Raw genomic sequence first — 19396 nt, 5'->3', positions numbered from 1 at the left:
TTATTGAAGGAAATCACAAAATTATAAAATCTATTATTTCCTGCATTATGTTTTGCCGGTCACACGACTTAGCACTCAGAGGTGAACATTATGATGAAGATATCCTCAAAGATTTATATAGGCTGCGAATTGGCGGGGGAAATTTGATTTTGAAGAAACACATTGAGCAAGGGAAAATGAATGCAAGCTACCGTTCAGTGGATATTCAAAATTGAATTATTGGTATTTGTGGAAGCGTTATTAAGGCTGATATTATGAAAAAAGTGAAAAAAGCGGCAGCATATAGTGTGCTAGCAGACGAAATAGCTGATATTTCTGGCACTGAACAACTATCGATTGGGAAGCGATATTTTGATGAAGAAACACAGGAAGTCCAAGAAATGTTTGTCGGATTCATTGAGCTGAAAGATTTGGATGCGAAATCGATTGCACATAGCATAGATGAGTGTTTGACAAAAGAAGATCTGAATATAAATAAATGCGTGGGTTTTGGTTTTGATGGTTGTTCAACGATGTCGGGAAAAAACGGAGGGGTATGGGGTACAAGCGATCTTACGTACACCAAAGTCCTCTACTTTCATTGCTTGTCCCACAAACTGAATCTAGTTATCAATGATCTAAATTCACTTCCTGAAATTAGAAATGCCATGAGACCCACCAAAGATACTATAAACTTTTTTCGGGAATCAGTTTTGAGGAAGAAGTTGATACCTAATATTTCCAGACTTTGCGAGACATGATGGAGTGAGAAACACAAAACCATCAGAGTTTTTAAAGAAAATCTTCCAATAATTCTGAAAGCCTTACAAACATTATCTCAGGAAGGAAATAGTGCAACTCGGAAAAGTGCCTTCCAAGTGCATGCGGCTACTTCCAGAATTTCTTTCATTCTCGGGATTATGTTGGTAGCCAAATACTCGGCTTTGATGGAACCCGTTGACAACGTACTCCAATCTGCAGCTTTGGACGTGGTCAATGCCTCGGAACACGTTGAAAGGATTTTACTTTTAATTGAAAACCACCGTGAAAATTCGGAAAAAGTGACAGACGAAATTATAAAGGAAGCTACTGCTGTTGGGAAGAAATTCGAACTTAAGGAGGACATTACATCAATGCCGCGTATTACGTGGAAACAACGCCATAGAAGCAATCATCCAGCAGAAAGCCCTTCAGAATACTGGAAGAGGTCTTCAGTAATACCATACTTGGATTCAATTATCACCTCCCTTGAAGTACGTTTTGCTGAAGAAAACACGCCATCATTCGCATTATCTAAGTTACACCCGGCCCAGATACAAAAGATGACAACTGAAAATCTGAAACAAAATTGTGAATCTATTGCCCAGTTTTATGATTTAACAAACAAAGAATGAAATCGAACTTTTGCAGAACTTATGCAACAATTGTGGCACGATAGGCTTAATCTAACAAATCTTACAGTTGTTGATGTCCTACAAGAAACAAATTCCTTCTTTCCCGAAACGGAAAAGGCATTGAAAATTTACCATACACGACCTGTACAGTAGAGCGATCATCAAGCAGCCTCAGAAGACTGAAAACATGGCTAAGTAGCACCATGGCAGAAGATCGCCATAATGGTCTGGCCATGTGTACACAGAGCTGTAATAAATAAACCTAAATATTTTTTATCATAAAGTGGTTGAAAGTTTTGCAAAAAATCCCCGCAGGTTATGTTTAAATTAAATATTATTTTGTTAAAATAAATAATTATTACTATGTTTAAAAGTTTGATTTAGTTATTATACATCGATATCAGAACCATTTTTATTACAATCGTCATCGAGTCAAAGACTTCCAAAATGTAACGCTTCATGCTTTCGACTGTACCAGGCGTTCATATTTTTTATCCTCCATAATATTGCCCCATTGCCAACCCCTTAGTCATAAGCTGGCGAGCCCCTTGGTTGGTTACATTTTAAATTCTATTCATGGAGTAGGTTGAATGATATTTGTTTATCCACAACACACTGAAATCAATAAGTGAGTTTAATTAATATAGTTTTTTTTTTCAAATAAATTGATATTTCGAGACGAGTTAAAAAGTTTTTTTGATTGCAACATCAGAAACAAATGTGTTTCAACTAAATATTTTTTTCAGGTGGTTTAGAGAATCCCCGTTCTTCTGTGATCGGTCTCTTCAGAAGAGAAAGTATCAGCTCCGAACCGTCTTGTAGCACTGAATCGACCCCACAAAAGGAGAGAAGAGGTTCCGCCGGAAGAAATGCTGTAATTTTCATAGAAGATAGTCATACAGATAGCGATCCTCTAGGCGTACTTCATAAACAAATGTCGGTGCCACCGTTACCACAACCACCTCAGACTCCAGGGCAAAGACGACAAACCCGACGCGGTTCTATGCTCGAGCTGAGTACTGGGTGTGTTAACGAATCGTACATTAATCATATGTGACAATTTTGCCTCGATGAAAATGTAAGAAATGACAAAATCTTTAGCTATCTCTGGATGTTGGGTTTGTCATCCTGCACGCAATCTAAAACTATTTTTCTCGACTTTGAACGTCTTAGATGACAGAACTTCCAATGTAGGTCACATATAACATTTCAATGACAAAGGCAATGACAAAATATAATCATCACTATAGTCAGTTCATACCAAAAACTCGTGAAATTGTTTTATTGGGACGTACAATACAATTACCGCCTATTAATTCATTATAAATAAATTTCACACTCATACCCTTATTTCAATCTATTGAAAACATTTTTACCGCATAATCTCCTAATGATGCTGATTTGGTTATCAAAACGCTCGTCAAGGGACACTATTTTAGCCTGTTGTGGAAAGAGTTTCTTTAATGGATTTTTTCGAATGTGGCCTTATCCAGTTGCAATGCCAACAGTCATTGATTAGATATAAGAAGTTCCAGTATCCTCAAACTTTCTTCAAAGCTTGAACTGACTGCCATTCAATCGAACGCCATTTCTGAACCAATTCTAACCAACTTTGAATCATTATCTTCCGATGTCTTGTTATCTTATTCAGGGTCAATAACATCGACTCCAGTTTTGGAGATTTGTCTTCTTTTTTTTTTCGGTTGCTTGACCACCTGAAAAAAATGTTGTTCTATATTTGGTTCTCTTTCTCCTCATTTACGCCACTTCTTGATTGTATAATTTGAAAGATTGATCATTTGTAACAAATTATCCACAGATACCTGGTTCTCCACTGTTGTAACAACACGGTGACTAACTTTCTCCGGTTTTTCGTTGAGTTTTTTTCAGAGTTGATTTTTCGAAAAGAAGTAATTTCTCTTGAATTCAATTCCATTTCTTCTAGCACAGGTATCAAAAGAGCATTTATATGGATTGATGCCGGCTTAACCTTTAATACTTGTTGCATTTCAAACTCTCATAAGCCATCGATGTCGGTTTGTATTTAATAAGTACTTGTTGCATTTGAATCTCTTATAAACCATCGATGAGTGTTTGTATTCCAGTTTGTTGAAATAATTCTTTCGCGAATATCCCAGTTCGAAGATCCTGCATTACTACAAGGTTTCTTAGTGATATCTCCTGAGTTGGCTCGGATACTTCATTCACATATCATTCGTGAATGGACAGAGTCGCACTTGAGCCATATGCAACATGTTTGAATTATTCTTCAAAAATATACGTTCATTATGAATTTCATGTGCTTGTGATGCACTGCTTAGAATCTTTGGTGTAGTAATGAATATTACTGGAGTTTTTTCCCAATACCAAACCGTTATTTCAACACCTCGTCACGTGTTTCAAGATGAAGATCAAACTAGTTTGATGTTCCTCTTCCAAATTTATTAAAATCCCGGAGGGCGTCACACAAAATTCAACAAACATATATTTGACCGTTGTGAAATCAAATATAACAAGATATTTTTGAACATATGCTCAACTAGACTCAGGTTTCAATTGTCACACTAGATGAAAGCAGAAATACAATCAAACATCGTGCTGCAAATGTATATTATTGAAAAATGAAACAAATGTAAACATCAAACAACGATACAGACATATTCTGGGTCGAACATTCAAAATGTTTCAATTTAGTTAAAGTAAATGATGTTGTAAACTTTCATGATCAATATATGTTATTATTGCAATTATTACTATACTACTAATTCAACTTGGAACTGAATAGTCATCCGTGTATAGTAAAATACAGCTTTGTATTACGTTCATATAACAAATTTATAAGTTAATAGTTTAAAAAATAGTATTATATCCATCACAAAAGAGGTGAATAATATTAAAATGATTGGAATGACGAGCCTAAAAGTATCCGACTACGAATGTTCAGCACACATACAAATGGAAATTGAAGTTTCTGTCTGGTGAAAACAGTTTTGCTTAGGTAAAACTACTATACAAGAATGGAGCCAAGAAGAATGTGCAGAATGCCATCCCCATTAAAAATTCCAGATTGCAGCGGGTAGATAGATAGATACGTTTGTTTCAACAGAGTATTTTTTAATCATTTACAAGAGTGGAAGAGTATTTATTCCGATGAATGCGTCAAAAAAAAATTAAAAATATTAATATGTGTACATAAAAAATGAATACCTATCTTCAAATTTTCAATACAATTACAAACATTTCAAAATGTGCGTCATATTGCCCATGATTATTGTAAATAGAGATAATTTCTGTTAATACATATATACATGCATATAGCACAATTTTGAATAAATATAATGGTATAACTAATAAAAATAAAAAAATCACAGCAGCTCAGGAAATGATGAGACCTATGATTTTGTTTTATCCAGTAGAAAAAAAACAATGATTTGTGGATGATACTGAAAAGCCTATCCTTACGTGCAATCCTAAAAAAAATTTTGTAAACATTTAATATTACCCATCGAAAGAAAACTTTCAAGACATTATTTCTGCCTACTCTCTGTCTCTTGATATCTGTTTTCTGATAACCAGATGTCACCTCCCTATGAACGACAACCCTCAAAAGTCGAAATTTGTCTGAGCTATGAATTAACGAGATCCTACCTTTTAACGGGCGATTCCTAGCACGGGTTGGATGTGCTAATAATCGCAGTGTGTAGAAATTTCATCAAGTTATAAGGTTTCTAGATGCACTCCAACTATTCAAAACTCAAAATTGAAAATATGAAAAAAATTGAGCATATTATTTTTCTAATACATTTTTTCAGAAGGAATCAATATTTTTGGATGTTTTCGATTTTCCAACACCCCACTCAAATCCTCGAATTTTCAAGATAATATTCAGAAATTTATTGTTATTCCATATCGAACAAGATACACGAATGGGTTTTTGAAAAACTAAACATAAATTCACCATTCGAAACTGCTCGTGCGAGGGAATCCAAAAGAAAGAATGAAGTGAATTGAGAAGCTGTAAGGACTGCACGAAAGAGAAAGCTGCTTGGAAGATATTGAAATTCGTTTTGAATAATCTGCAGGGCGTAACTGATTTGGGGACTAGGAAACTCTCATGATGCTCTTCTTGGATGAAGGTCATGAATACCATTGCTTCATATACAAGAAAAAAATCATGCATAACCTTAAATAACAACTTCACGGACAATACAGTTCTGTCACTAGGGTCGTTCATGCTTTGATTTCACATCATTCTAACCAAACACAAATATTTCAACAAAAAATATGGCGAACTAATAAAAAACTAATTCATTTATCAGTCTAATGGTGGCGAATATTTTCATTTTTCCATACCTATATTTCATAACTTTCAGTTTGAAAAAAAATCAGTTGATGTTGGATGACTGAGGTGTTACAGAATATTGAAAGGTGTTTTGGTAACAATCAATGAAATCTATTGAACTGTTCTGGTTGCAAATACCTGCTCATGCTCAATAAATGAAAGGGTGAAAATATTCCTAAGCATGATCCTCTAATTGTCTATATGTCAGCATGTCTAACAATATTCGTTTAATCTTACATTTTCATAGACCACTAATCTACTAACTGTCCTTGAAACAAAATGGTTGTCCTGATATTCGATATATGGAAAAGTTTTTTGGAATGCCAATGGTCAACGAGCATAATAAAGCTATATATCAAATATCGGTACAGAGAATATACGAGATGTGCCATATTTAAGAATCTCTCAAGATATTTCAAAAGTGATATCACAGAGGAAAAATAGGTTGGGGAATGATGTGAATGCAACGTTAAACATTATGAACACAATATGCACTGAAATAAATAAATGGGTACTTGTTTATATTATCAAAAATCTGAACTAAGCGTCGAGAAAAAATTCATTCAGTCTATTTACTTACTGAATTAAATAGTTAAAACTCCAATGGAACCCCCCTTTATAATTTGTATAAATGAAATTACTAAAAAATCCTGTTCACGTTCCTGACGTTTACGCAGGAATTGTCATTGACATTTTGGTATACCAAAAAATGTGCAAAATCTATCTCAGCCAAAAAATCACAATACTTTGAAAGAGCAAAAGCATGGTTGCTTTTCTTATAATATTACTTATTTTAACATCCACTTTCGTGGCCATCGTTGAATGTAAGGACTTTCCGAATTGTCTTTTGGTGGACAATAAGTAGGTATATCACAATACGAGAGGGAACTCAAAAAAAAAGGAACTAGGGTGCGGTGGTGAGGAAGAGTGGCGAAATCCATTGTTCTACCAAGTGTTTGTTAGGGTCATTCCCCCTGAGCCAGCGTGAGAATTTTTTGATTCCTACGAAGAGGAGTTGTCAGATCATCGAGTATAATGCACGGCAGTGAAATTTTATTTTCTGTTAGAGATATCGACCCCGGAAACTAATGAAATACTTAAGATTGCATTTGGAGATACCGCCCTAAGTAAAACCAGAATCTTCAAGTGGTTTTCATGTTTTACAAATGGAGAACTGACCAAAACCTGGACAAAATCAATCTACCCTTTCGTGAAAACCATCCCCGAACCATTGATAAACTCAGTAAAATGTCTGGAATAGTTCAATTCAGATGAGTTGCAAATGAGAAGGTTGCAGCCAAATTTGTCTTTTGCCTTCTCACAGACGAGCAAAGAGAGCGTTGACTTCAGATATATTTTGTGTTGCAAAATCAGGTCAAAGACTACAAGGTAATTACTGGTGATGAATCGTGGTGCCATGATTAGCAAACCGAAACAAAACAGCAATCAAGCCAGTGTAAGACATGTGTTTCTCCTCATCCCAAAGAAGCTCTCCAAGTGAAGTCAAACATCAAGGAGATGTTCATTTGTTTTTTCGATTATAGAAGTGTTGTGCACGTTAAGTACGTTCTTCTGAGTCAAGCTGTCAACTAGAAGTTCTTCTTGGAGGTTTTGAAAAGTTTAAGGGAGCGTATACGGAAGAAATGAACAGTTCTTCAGTGTACAGGCGATTGGTTCTCTGTGGAAAATGCTGGAAGGCCTGAGGGACATCTCGAAAAGTGAATTTAAAAACTGTTTTGAACAATTCAATTCAAGTAATGCGTCGTGGTCAGTGGTCGATACTTTGAAGGTGATCAATGAGGTGTGAAAATATTGAGAATTAAAGAAATTATGACCAAATTCCTCGTATACAGAAATCCGATAATTTTTCGTTGAGATTTCTCAAATGATCACTAACGTGTTCTTTTAATCACCTTGGTCGTTTCTTGTCATTTCAGTAGCAAATTTTAAATTCAAAAGATTATATATGAATTGTTGAAAACCATAGGCTAAACATAGCCCTTCTTCATTATATATGAAGAAAGATTCAGTACTAGGACCTAAATATTTTCAACAGGACCACTTTTTGAATAGTTTTCAGTTGTTTGGGAAATGAACAATATCTCAAATCAATTCATGAATGTAACTAATCAAATAATATGTAGATGAGAAAAAGAATACTTCGTAATAAAATTTCAAAACATATATCTCTTTCAACGAACTTACACAGTAGGTTCTGGTAAATGCATACCGGAGAACAACTACTTTCCCGGCCAATAACACGCTCAACATTCATTTATTTTTTCAGTAAGCAGCTACAATATATTTCAAACATTTTATTATAGATAGTCGGTGTTTTTCCGAAGCTTGAGAGATACGAGTATCATTGTGGAATCGGTTTACTTTAAGATTGAACATAACCTACTTTTCGACTGTTATTTTTCAGTATTATTTTTCGCATGGTTCTGAATGTGATAAAAACGGGGAAACATTCCTAATAGCTATTTTTCCTTTATATAAAATTGAATCATCAAGGGACATACGATACTTCTACCGATAAATAAAATCAACAATGTTCATGTTACAGATGAAGAATAACTTCCTAAACCTGAATGATTCAATATATTATGGCACATCTCTACCTATTCAACTCCTTCAGTTATTGTTATCATACCCTGCTTTCTTGTGTGTAGATCAATCACTAGAGACATCATACCAGAAGAAGTTTTCGCAACTTCATCATTGAGAAGACCGTCTTGGTTCGCCCATGCTACCTCACGGCGACCTAGTCTCTCACGTCAACAGTCTCTAGGTGAGGCCTTGATAGGGAATGCTTCTTCACCATCTCCAACACCATCAGATTGCTCCGAGGAGGATGAAGACGTGGAATGTCTCATGAAAGCCGGTTTCTGATATAAACACACGCCTTTCGAAAAGCTTTCGTCTATACCGATTCACAAAAACAGCGTCAATAGTCTTCTACAAATGAGATACTCAAATCTTCTGAAGAAACTGAAGCATAAACACGAAGGATGAAGAAAAATCGCTTCCACAGTTATTGAGTAGAAGAAAGAAACGGCCTTTCTTCATTTCCACAGAGAAATATCTGTTGACGTGAATGAACTGGAAAGGTGCTTAGCAAATTTGATAGATCGCCAGCCTGTGCTAAATTTTTTGGGGAGTTGTGATACCTCTCAAAAATATATTATTTTTATAGTCAGAAGTAGAAAATGAGAATGAGTTTTAACCAAGTAAAACTAATAATTTGACGAAAGTTCTTGTGAGTGTTTTATAAATTTAGATAATAATTAGGACTGGGATTTTTCCTAACCAAACGACATACGCAAAAAGTGAGTTATATATGCAAAGGTGATTAATTCATATACGGCTTTCGTTAACTGAATTTTTCATACCGATACGAGTCATTTTGTCATACGGTAAGAATTCGTGGGTTCATTTATTCTTGTACGGTTGATCTATCTTACCTTCCCGCTCCATAAGTCAACTAATTTATATGTATATATATATATATATATATATATATATATATATATATATATATATATATATATATATATATATATATATATAGAAGGAAAGGCTAGCTCGACTGGCTAAGTTAAGGAATAACGTAGGGAATGAATCGGGTATAGCAGTAGTCAGACATGATTGACACAAAACATTAAGTTTGACAGAATTTCTTGTTCTGACCAACGCATTGCTGCCAATGAGATTTCACAGAACTGTAAAATGATGAATCACAGAGAGTGAAGGTAAGGAGTTTCTGTTCTGAATATATATATATATATATATTTATATATATATATATATATATATATATATATATATATATATATATATATATATATTATTATATATATATATATATATATATATATATGCTAAACAATGAGTAAATGAGAGAGGTAAAATTTCATTAACACTGTCATATTCACTGGTGGACATCTGATGTTTCGTCGTAAAGCACTTACCTTATCAGCTCCTCGGTACCAAATCTGAATAACATTATAAGAAAAAACACTCAATTCATTCATAAATCTACGACTTTACGTCACGAATGGGTGACATCCATTCGCTTTTTTCATCAAATTCCAGGTAAAAGGTATATTTTTAGAAAAGATTAATTTTTGGGAAAGAAAGTTTTGTATAGAGTTACCTTTTTTAAAATTGATTACTTCCTTCTTTCTTTGAAAGATTCCTACATTTTTTGTATAAAAATGAAAAAGTAGAAAGCCCAAAAATCTTTTATAATGATATCCAGATTTAGTACTGGTGTCTTACAGAAAACATCGTATTTCCACCAGTGAGGATGACAGTGTTCCATGTAAGTGAAATTTTTTCTCTTTCGTTTACCATATAGCAATCCTGTGAAATACAAACTGAATAGTAATAAGTGTTTTTGTATAATAAGAAATGAAAGTAGATCATTTTTTTCTACATTTTTTGTATAAAGATGGAGAAATATTTCTTATTATAGCGTTTGGTTGGGACAGATCCCAGTCGTAATCAGTATCTAAATATATGAAAGCCATGCAAGAACTTTTGCCCCGGCTCAGGTTATTGTTTTCATTTCTGTAAATTTTGGAAATTATACATTTTTAAGGCAGATCAAATGTTCCCCTAAAAATTCTGCATAGGCTTGCAGTTGAAATCTATACTGAATAATTTAGAAATAAAATGTACTTGTTGATTTTCCAGAGACGGTTATAAAACCGTTGAACATTGTTCAATACAAAATAATTGTAGGAAGTCGGACAAAATATTAGAGAAATGAGACGTGATAAGGGTAAAGGAATATAACGTGTATTTTCGAATGAAAAAATAAAGTACCGGGAAGTTTCTAAAATAGGAATTCAGTACCTTGTGAAGTATATCCATGCGGTTTATCGGTTTCTGAGATAAATATTGAGAGCCCAACTTCAATTTCAAAATATTCTTTCACTCAACTAATAAGCACCTAATCATACCTATGTAGGTATATGAAAATTGAAAATATTTCATTTTAAATAAATAATTTGCCTAGAGATTGAAAGCGTTTAACTAGCTAAAAATGTTCAACGGCGTCGAATGAATAATTTTGGTGTTTATTGAAAACACTTTTTCCACTAAAATAATAACGAATACAGGTATTAATTTAATGACCCTCATACCTATAGTGACATTTTGACCGAATGTATACAACTTGATTAGCAAAACACGTGTCAAAAGGCAGTATTATTATTCTGATGTGGAAACAATAATTTCAATGGATTTATTTCAAGTCAGAGGTTTCAATTCTACCAATCAAATTTTTCATTAACAGAGTTATCATTAAATCAGTACCGACAAAACATTTTAGCATGTTTGAAAACCTACCAATTCTTGCTTCTGTGAATTCATTCTGTGAATATAAAAAGGTTTCAAACCGCACATAAATGATTGAAAACTCAATATCTTGAAAAATTATTAGAGTTAGAGAAATTTTTAAAAAATTCTCAAAGAGAAGGGAATTCAGGAAAAAATGTCGACTTCCATATCTTCATTTCTATTATAGTTTTATAAAGTTAATCCAGAACTACAGTAGACCAATCTATAGTATATAAAGTTTTTATCCTTCTACAATCTGAAATCTAAATATATATATATGGAAAGTTCACCCCAAAAAATAATATATAAAGCAGATGCAAAACAGTCTCCCTCCTCCTAACTTATGAAAGAAACAAACTATCAAAGTTTAATCATAAAAGCCTATGTTCTTAAAAACTCACTCATCACTCGTTATTGAGAAGGCGTTACCAACTTTTTACAAATAGAAAGTGAACCTTGTGGTAACTCGTAATTGTCTATCCAACATTTCGTTATTTTTGAAAATCGGATCAACCGTTCCTGAGTGATTAGAAGTTTTATATTCGTTTTAATAATTTGAAAACAAACTATGAATATAATAATTTCAAGAAAAAAATTATTCAAAACTTACTTCAGTTCATTCAAATGTATATTTAAAATGTGCATCATTCTCTCTTGATAATATTAAAGTATGTTCACCAATTTTTTCTGGGGTAATATCGTTAAAAATGGTTAGATGACAATTATATAAACCAATTAGTAGGTAAACGTGGTCCCTTAGAATGACCTGCTGCTAATATAACACCCTTAGATTTTTGTGACGAGTGAAATGAATGATTGAAAAAGTTTACGTTACACAACCGCAGTCTCATTGGTGAAATAATAGGTGCTCCTAAAGACATTGACCAAGAAGCATTTCATAATGAATTGCAGGGTTAAGTTATAATAACTCTCCTCAAACGACACTTCGTCCTCCAGGTTACGATGAATAAAAAAGTATTATTATTTTTGATATTTTGAACCTCAAGTTGCGCTAGTCGGGCCCTATCCTTCGAATCTCCGATACTTTCAAGAGGGCACGCCAGCATTATTTACCACTTGCCACGCCGTGGGGTAAGTGAGCACTGAGCAAGCGCAGTGAGCCAAGAATGACAGTCTTCTGCATTGGTCCGGCTAGAATTTCTGCCTTAGTGCGGCAAGTTGTCATGATTTCGAGAATCAAAAGTAGAGAGGGTATCAATAATCAACCGTGAGAAAATGGTTTGGTTAGAGTCGGTGAAATTCGAAGAGTAAATATAGATATTTTTCCTCCTCTTTTCGAACGATGTCTCGTTAGGAACTGAAAATTCCACGACAAATATCGCCTTGTTCTGGTGGTCGAAAAGGACTACATCAGGCGTATTAACTAGTATGAGAGTGAGTTGGGGAAATGAATAGTTCCGAAAATTTCAGCACTTCTCGTTCCCCACAACGGATTCAATATCCCACGGTTACATAACTGTAATCACCTCGTTCAGTGTCAAGAAATAAACCGAGTTTACCAGCTGCTCCGGCAGCTACCCTAAAGAGAAATTCTCCAATTCCTGCTGTCTCATGGTTGCGAATCATGCAGAGAAGAGAATCCGAACTCCTGATGACTTCAATTCAGTACCATAATATCATGTAGACACTATAAACTCGAAAAATCCACGGCCTCCTTGTTGTCAGGGGAATTACAACCGTGGAACGGACAATTTGGGATGCAAACTTCATTACTGCAAACGAGTAGAGTAATATTGGAACGGCAAGCATATTCGTTGCAGCAAATTTGTCGTTCCCGACAGTTACGATGACCAGATCTGTTAGAATTTGTGCTGATACTTGCCGCGGAAAGAGTTCTTCACTGCTGTTATCTCTTGTGAATGGCGTTGTTCCACATCGAGGTAAGTATACGTCTCTACGCCATCCAGATGGTGCCGGATGTTCCAGCTACGAGCTGCACATCCTCTCCGTAGTCCCCGCATCGTTGAGATAGACCGTTATACATTTGTCTAACCAGAATTTCGTACCGATAGCATGCGTGTACTCTTCCACCACCCTCAAAATGTAAAAACTTTATTATTGTCAGTAGGTAAGTGATATTTTCTTAAAATTATAATATTTATCTTTTGTTTGTAAATCTATGGACCCAATATAAAACTGATAATTACTCAAGGTGGATAGGAAATTGAAATACCTATCAAACGAGTTATCACAAATCACAACATCCACCTTCCTATTCAAAAAAGTTGGTATCGCCCCCTCTTATCAAAAAGTACTAAAAGTGATATACCTTTTTACGTAAATTTTGTCCGATCTTGATATCTTGTTTCGTTCAAAAATTAAGAGGGGAGGTGACTACATCCGAGCAGTATACCAGTAGGTATCTAAATTTTGCCTATGAATGAAATGAATAATTGAAAAAAATTAAATTTTAATGCCGACAATATTTTGATAAAAAGTCCATTTTTTTCGAAACCTGAAAAAGTTAGTGTTCAATACGTTTTTTTGGAAATACATGCATCAATCATCATTTTATTTCAACTCCGTTTCATTTATTTTTTTTTAATTTCTTTATTCGAATCTATGAAAATTAATAAATGTTAATCACGTATAAATTGAAGTAAAAAAGTACCTGATTCTTCCAAAAACGCGGTTTTGTGTTGAAAATTATTTTGTAAAAAATGAAATATGAAATATAAAAAGTATGAAGAATATAAATAACACAACTATCAAATAAAGACAGTTGCAAACTGACTTTTGGGCTCATTCAATAAAACAGTTTTTGAACCATCGAGATTTTTAGGGAAAACTAATTTCTAATATATATTTCCCAACAAGGGAAATTGCAAATATATTTTCAAATTGAAAACTGTTTTTTGTATTATGTATAGAATTGAAAATCAATTAATTGAAGATCAACATTTTTAAATAATATCCTCAAACAACAAAAATGTATTTGAATCATTAAAACAATTTCAAGGGAAAAAGAACTACTAAAATATAATATGGCCCAACAAGAAGAATTGTGAATATACTTTTGAATACAAAGAAAGTTTTCGTATAATGTACCAAAATTAAAATCAAATAATAATTTGAGTCAAAACCTTGCAGAAATATATAATCTTCAAACAAAAAAAATGTTTTCAAGCCATTAAAAATGTTGTTTGCTTAAATCATTCATACTCAATAGTTCCTAGGAAGTGAAGAATTTCGAAAAACCTCTTTTCAAATTCAAAAGTAAGTATAAATAATACCTATTTCAAATAGCGGAGTTAATAACGAAGACTATACATAACATGATAATGACTATAAATGTCGGTACAAAAAAAATAATTCAAATGTTTCAGAGCAGACATTTTTTTAGTAAATTTTCTCCTCTTTGAAAGTTTTTTATCTGCTGTACCTTTGTTGGATTTTTGGAATACCTTTTAAAATCATTTATTTGCGGAGGTCATTACGAATCCAGTGGGCTTTCACAGTAGCTAGAATTAACACATTGTTTTTCAATTCGTGAAATAGTCTATTAAAAAAAACATGAAGAACTCTTCACTTAGGTATCTGGTTTCCTGTTTAACTGATATGATGAATGAAGTGGTAGTCGAGCCAGTGAATCAGAATTAATTGGAAATTATTGAAGGGAAAATGAAGTATTTCGAATAACAATTCAAAAACAAGTCAATGAGGTAATTCTGTAACACCTTGGACCAGGAAACATTGAATCGACCCCAAACATTTCTGTGTGAATTGTTGCATTGTAGATACCTAATAAACAAAAATATCATTGTTCTCGTTGCCTCTCTAGAAATTCACTAAGTGCCGATCCATTGCTCTGATGTCTCGTATATTCATGCATTATTACTATAGATAGAGCAACAACTAGTCAATAAAAACAGTTAGTGTTATGTTGTAGTGTCGTTATGATTGATATTCAACAGTCGAAACATTCCTCAATTCATCAATTGATTGCCTATTATTAACTCAAATACGTAGAGTAGCCTCGTTTGAATGCATCTTCCTTCAAGTCACTTCAACTCATTCAAGCATAATATCTGTAAAAGATTTCACTCGCAAAAAGGAGTTCGACCATTTCATAGATTATAATTTGTGGATAAGTGTTCACTCGGGTTAAAGTTACATATCAACATAAACTAGATTTAATGTATAATTATTTGTTATACGAATACGAGGTCTATTTGAAAAGTAATGGTAAACAGAAAATATTTATTCGGTCTTCCCAATCTACGTACATCTCTTAGAAGTATCATTTCACCATTCTTTATACATATAATAGGTACACTGTTTCTATCCTTCCTGTCACTTTGTGGCAAAAACTCCAAACAGTCCAAACCCCCCTCTCCCGAAATCCTTGCAGAGCAGCTTCCGAGCTATTACGACCTCAGTTGGATTTGAATTTCCACCCATTAAACGCAGACATTGGAAAACATACAGCCTCAGGGCTGAATACGGACTCTCTGAAAGCGGGTCACCGAGGATCGCGAAAATGTTAAATAAAGGGCATTTACTTTCTATCAAAATATACTTAAGAGCAACTTTCCATCGACAGATAGAGCAGATTTTCTTTTATGACAATTGCCAAACTTGTCTCATCTTAAAGCTACATTCAAAAACGAATTAATGTCCCACTTCTGCCCAGTAGCGAGAATTGATGACGCAATTATCCTTTTAAATTATGCAAGACCATGTATATGATGTTTATCTCCGACCACACTTTTTCAATAAACGACTGAATCAACGAAAATGAATAAAAATTGCTTTTTTGTGAAGCTATGGATTTTGGCTTTTGGTGGCAATAAAAAACTCATTCCGCTCTTGATGGGTTTCATTCAAAACATTCAAATGCTCGAATGAGTCGAAAACAAAAACTAGGTTTAAAGGGAATTTCAAGAATTTAGAAAATGTCTACATTTCCTCAAGTAAATACACCTGAAGTGGTCAATTTTCATATAATTCATATCTTCACGAACGATTCGAAAGAATTCGTATCTGTATCGATTTTTCTGTATTATATTGGTAAATTATTCATTCGTGATAAGTTTGTGGTCGGTAAAGAAAGCAATGCATCGAAAGAGTGTTTGGTATCAATTATTTTACTCTGGTAATGAATCCGCTTTTCGAAACAGTGGATTATTTTGCTCCATCACTACAAAGATTGGGGGTCGCAAAATTTATTTAAAATGGTAAAGACAATAAGAAATACTGCTCTACAACATTAGTGCGCTTCGAAAAGTCAATTCTTTTGCTCCATCACTACAAATATACAGGTTAGGGGGTCGCAAAATATTTTTAAATGCTAAAAATATTGAGAAGCGTTGCTTTACATCATTGGTGCGCTTCACGCACGGTTTTTCAGCGATAGTCTGTCTATCTTTTATCTTCGAACGCTTTATTCCGTTTGTTAAAATTATTGCAGTGCATCCTCAACGTTTTATTCGTCCTTATAGCCGATTTGTGACATAACATATACGTTTTAAATCGATATTAATGAATGGTTTACACGACTTTATGCATCAGTATTATAAACTTTGCTAACAAATGTTTCCCGGAGTAATTATAGCTATTACTTTTTGAACAGCTTTCGCATCTTGAAATATGAATCTACAAGTTAGTTCATCTTTCAGTTCAGTCAAATCTACATTCAACACGTTTGAAATTCCATACTCGACGACGAATTTCTTTACAGGCTAAATCAAATGATTTGATGAATGCTTCTACTTTTATAGATTTAAAGGTAATATTATGTTGATTGCAAAAAACTACTAGAAAGAAGGAGTAGTCACGTTGGAAAACTTTCTTGAATAACAATATTTGAATATTCCCAACATTTCAAATACATTTTTAAAGTCATTTTTCAATTCTGAGACTTCTGCAGTTTACACATGTAGGGAAGGAGCTGACTGAAACAGTTATTTGGTTTGAATTACGGTTTTGCATAGTTTAGTATATAATTAAACTGTCAAAAATACATGTATGTATACATGCATATATGTACCTATGAAAGAATACAATAGAATGGATACCACTCTTCCAATCATGAAATTTGATGTGTGTAGTATCCAAATCGTGGAGAGGATTAGGTACTTGTTGGAGTACCTACGGTAATGATTGTGAACGAAGGTATACAATTTTGTATAACACCATTAAAATCATCTTTTGAAAATATTTAATTTGATATTTCTGTAAGAACAAACTCGTATTCATTTATTTTTGACTTCTGTCTATCTAGTGAAAATAAATAACTAAAGTGGTAATATATTTTTGAAATCAGTATTGAAATACTGTTGGAAGTTATTTCACAAGTAACTTAACTGATTCAGTTCATTGTCGAGTAAAATTAAACGATCTTACGTGATCACAAAATCAAATTGAAAGATAAATCACCTCTACTTTTCATAATATCAATAGGCAAGAACCAACAATGAGAGAATATACTCTTTTCTTAGTCTTTCATCCTAAAAAACATCAATGAAATGTACCTTCTTACGAAACATCCTAACCCTACATGCTGATGAATGATCGGTATTATCACATCAATTACACACTCGAACATTTTAATTACAATGCTCTGTCTTCAAGAAAAGTCCAGATAAAGTTTCATAGTGTGTTATTGAAAAATAGAAAAATACAATTTTACATCTAATTCTTTGAAAGTTTATGTATTCAGTAAATGGTCTTGTGAGAAATATTCCTGGACAGGGCCAATTTCACAACTAGCCCCTTTAGGTAATAATATAAGATGCGCACCTACTCAATTAGGCTCCTTAGCTCGCTATGACTTATCACTCGACTCATACGGAACATCTTCTAAAGCTAGGAATTTTTTGTAAACATTTATTTTCAATTCCACTGTGTTATAAATATTTTCAAAGATTTCTTCATTTTTTTTTCGATATGACTCGGAAAATTTCAAAAAATTCCTTTATTGTAACTTATTGTATGCTTGTAAATATTGTAAGTCGTGTAGAAAATATTTTTACATCCACATTCAGACAATATCAATTTCAGTTATGATTGTCAAGGACAAAAACTTTTGTTAGATATTAATAAAATGTTCACTTTAGTAACTTGTTTTTTTTTATTTCTATCCCAGATTTAGCCGACAAATGTTCTCAAATTCAGTGTAATATATAAATAAATATCATTTTTCCATTGAAAATAGAATTAACAATGAAAACTCTTACACAGATATGTAGGTATGAAAGTTCCTCTCTATCCAAATCTGAAATAATAAACAGGATGTATCACTTCAACTCCGATCACCACTGTATATTTTTTGTTATAGTCGTATTCGAAAACTGTATTTTTTCAAAGTCATACTTTCCTATCAATAACTGTATCTCTTGAAGAAATCATAGCTTATTGAATCAAAAATTCAAACGATTTTGAAAAAAAATGCGTTATCAGAAAATACTATTCGAACAATTTGTTTAGAAATTCATTGAGTGTTGCATAATGTTGACCTGTTGGCTTATGAGGCAACATTTTTCTTCGATGAATATTCTCACAATTGAAAAAAAAACTACCATAGAAATAGTAATAACGAAAATACATTTCATTCAGTATACAAACGACTATTGCTCACTGTTGACATAAAAAGAAAGAGAGTTATTTGTTTTGGTGTTAGTTTGCCTCACTCAACATGCCGTCCATTCACAAAAATATATTCTTCAACTATTTTTTTAGATTCCTTTATATTTTCAGACTTTCAATGAGTGTTAATTCTTGGCACGCCGATTAGTGCGTAGGTAAATAAAAATCGCAGAGAGTCAAATCAGGTTATCTTCGTCGCCACCAAACTGTCGGACTATTTCTTCCAATCCACCTTTCCCGAATTATGCATTGAAATTCCATCCAATTGCAGATATAAATTTCGCCTTACAGTGAAGGGCAACAAACCTTTCTGAATTGAAATTTAGTAAAAAGAAAGGTCAAATCATTCTGTTTCGCCTCTTGGAGTATATACTGAAATGTGGATTTTCTTGAGCCCAATGTTTCACATTTTTTGTTGAAACTACACCGTTTGTTATGAATGTGCCCCATGACTGAATAAAACGTTTAAAAAAAATGTCTATAATTCAAAATTCACCTTACAACCAATAGCAGTAATCTAGTTTTTTTTTCTTTATCACCAGCTTCAAGAGTAGGTATGTAAAAACTTTGTCTTATATGGTTTCAATTAATGTTTTATCAAACAACGCTATATATTCTGCTTTCATCCAAATTCAAATCGCCGGATGAATTCCTTTCCTTATACTGCATTGTGGATTGTCGTCAAATGCAGTCAATATCTCATTATTAATTTCTTTTTTAGTTTTTC

At 33.3% G+C, this 19396-nt stretch overlaps 2 protein-coding genes across 4 annotated transcripts in view; one reads left to right on the top strand and one right to left on the bottom strand.

The window, feature by feature from the left end:
- Nhe2 (Na[+]/H[+] hydrogen exchanger 2) overlaps window positions 1-8524 on the top strand; it is a 123945-nt gene extending 115421 nt beyond the window's left edge. The window contains exons 14-15 of one of the 2 annotated variants that reach the window (XM_074179048.1): window positions 2120-2451; window positions 8388-8524. In XM_074179048.1, coding sequence (XP_074035149.1) covers window positions 2120-2430 — 311 coding nt within the window. In that variant the 3' untranslated portion in view covers window positions 2431-2451; window positions 8388-8524. Of the gene's footprint in view, window positions 1-2119; window positions 4689-8387 lie in introns of those variants that run through there. The other variant, XM_074179047.1, reaches the window with a different exon arrangement.
- Window positions 1-19396, bottom strand: part of pip (heparan sulfate 2-O-sulfotransferase pipe) — a 530582-nt gene that overhangs the window by 505943 nt on the left and 5243 nt on the right. The window lies entirely within an intron of this gene.

Source organism: Leptinotarsa decemlineata, unplaced genomic scaffold (assembly GCF_025532065.1).
Source record: "Leptinotarsa decemlineata unplaced genomic scaffold, Ldec_3_MD MMD2_tig00004307_RagTag_RagTag, whole genome shotgun sequence".
NCBI lineage: Eukaryota > Metazoa > Arthropoda > Insecta > Coleoptera > Chrysomelidae > Leptinotarsa > Leptinotarsa decemlineata.
The sequence above is the reverse complement of the archived record's forward strand: the minus strand, read 5'-3'. Positions and strand labels throughout refer to the sequence as shown.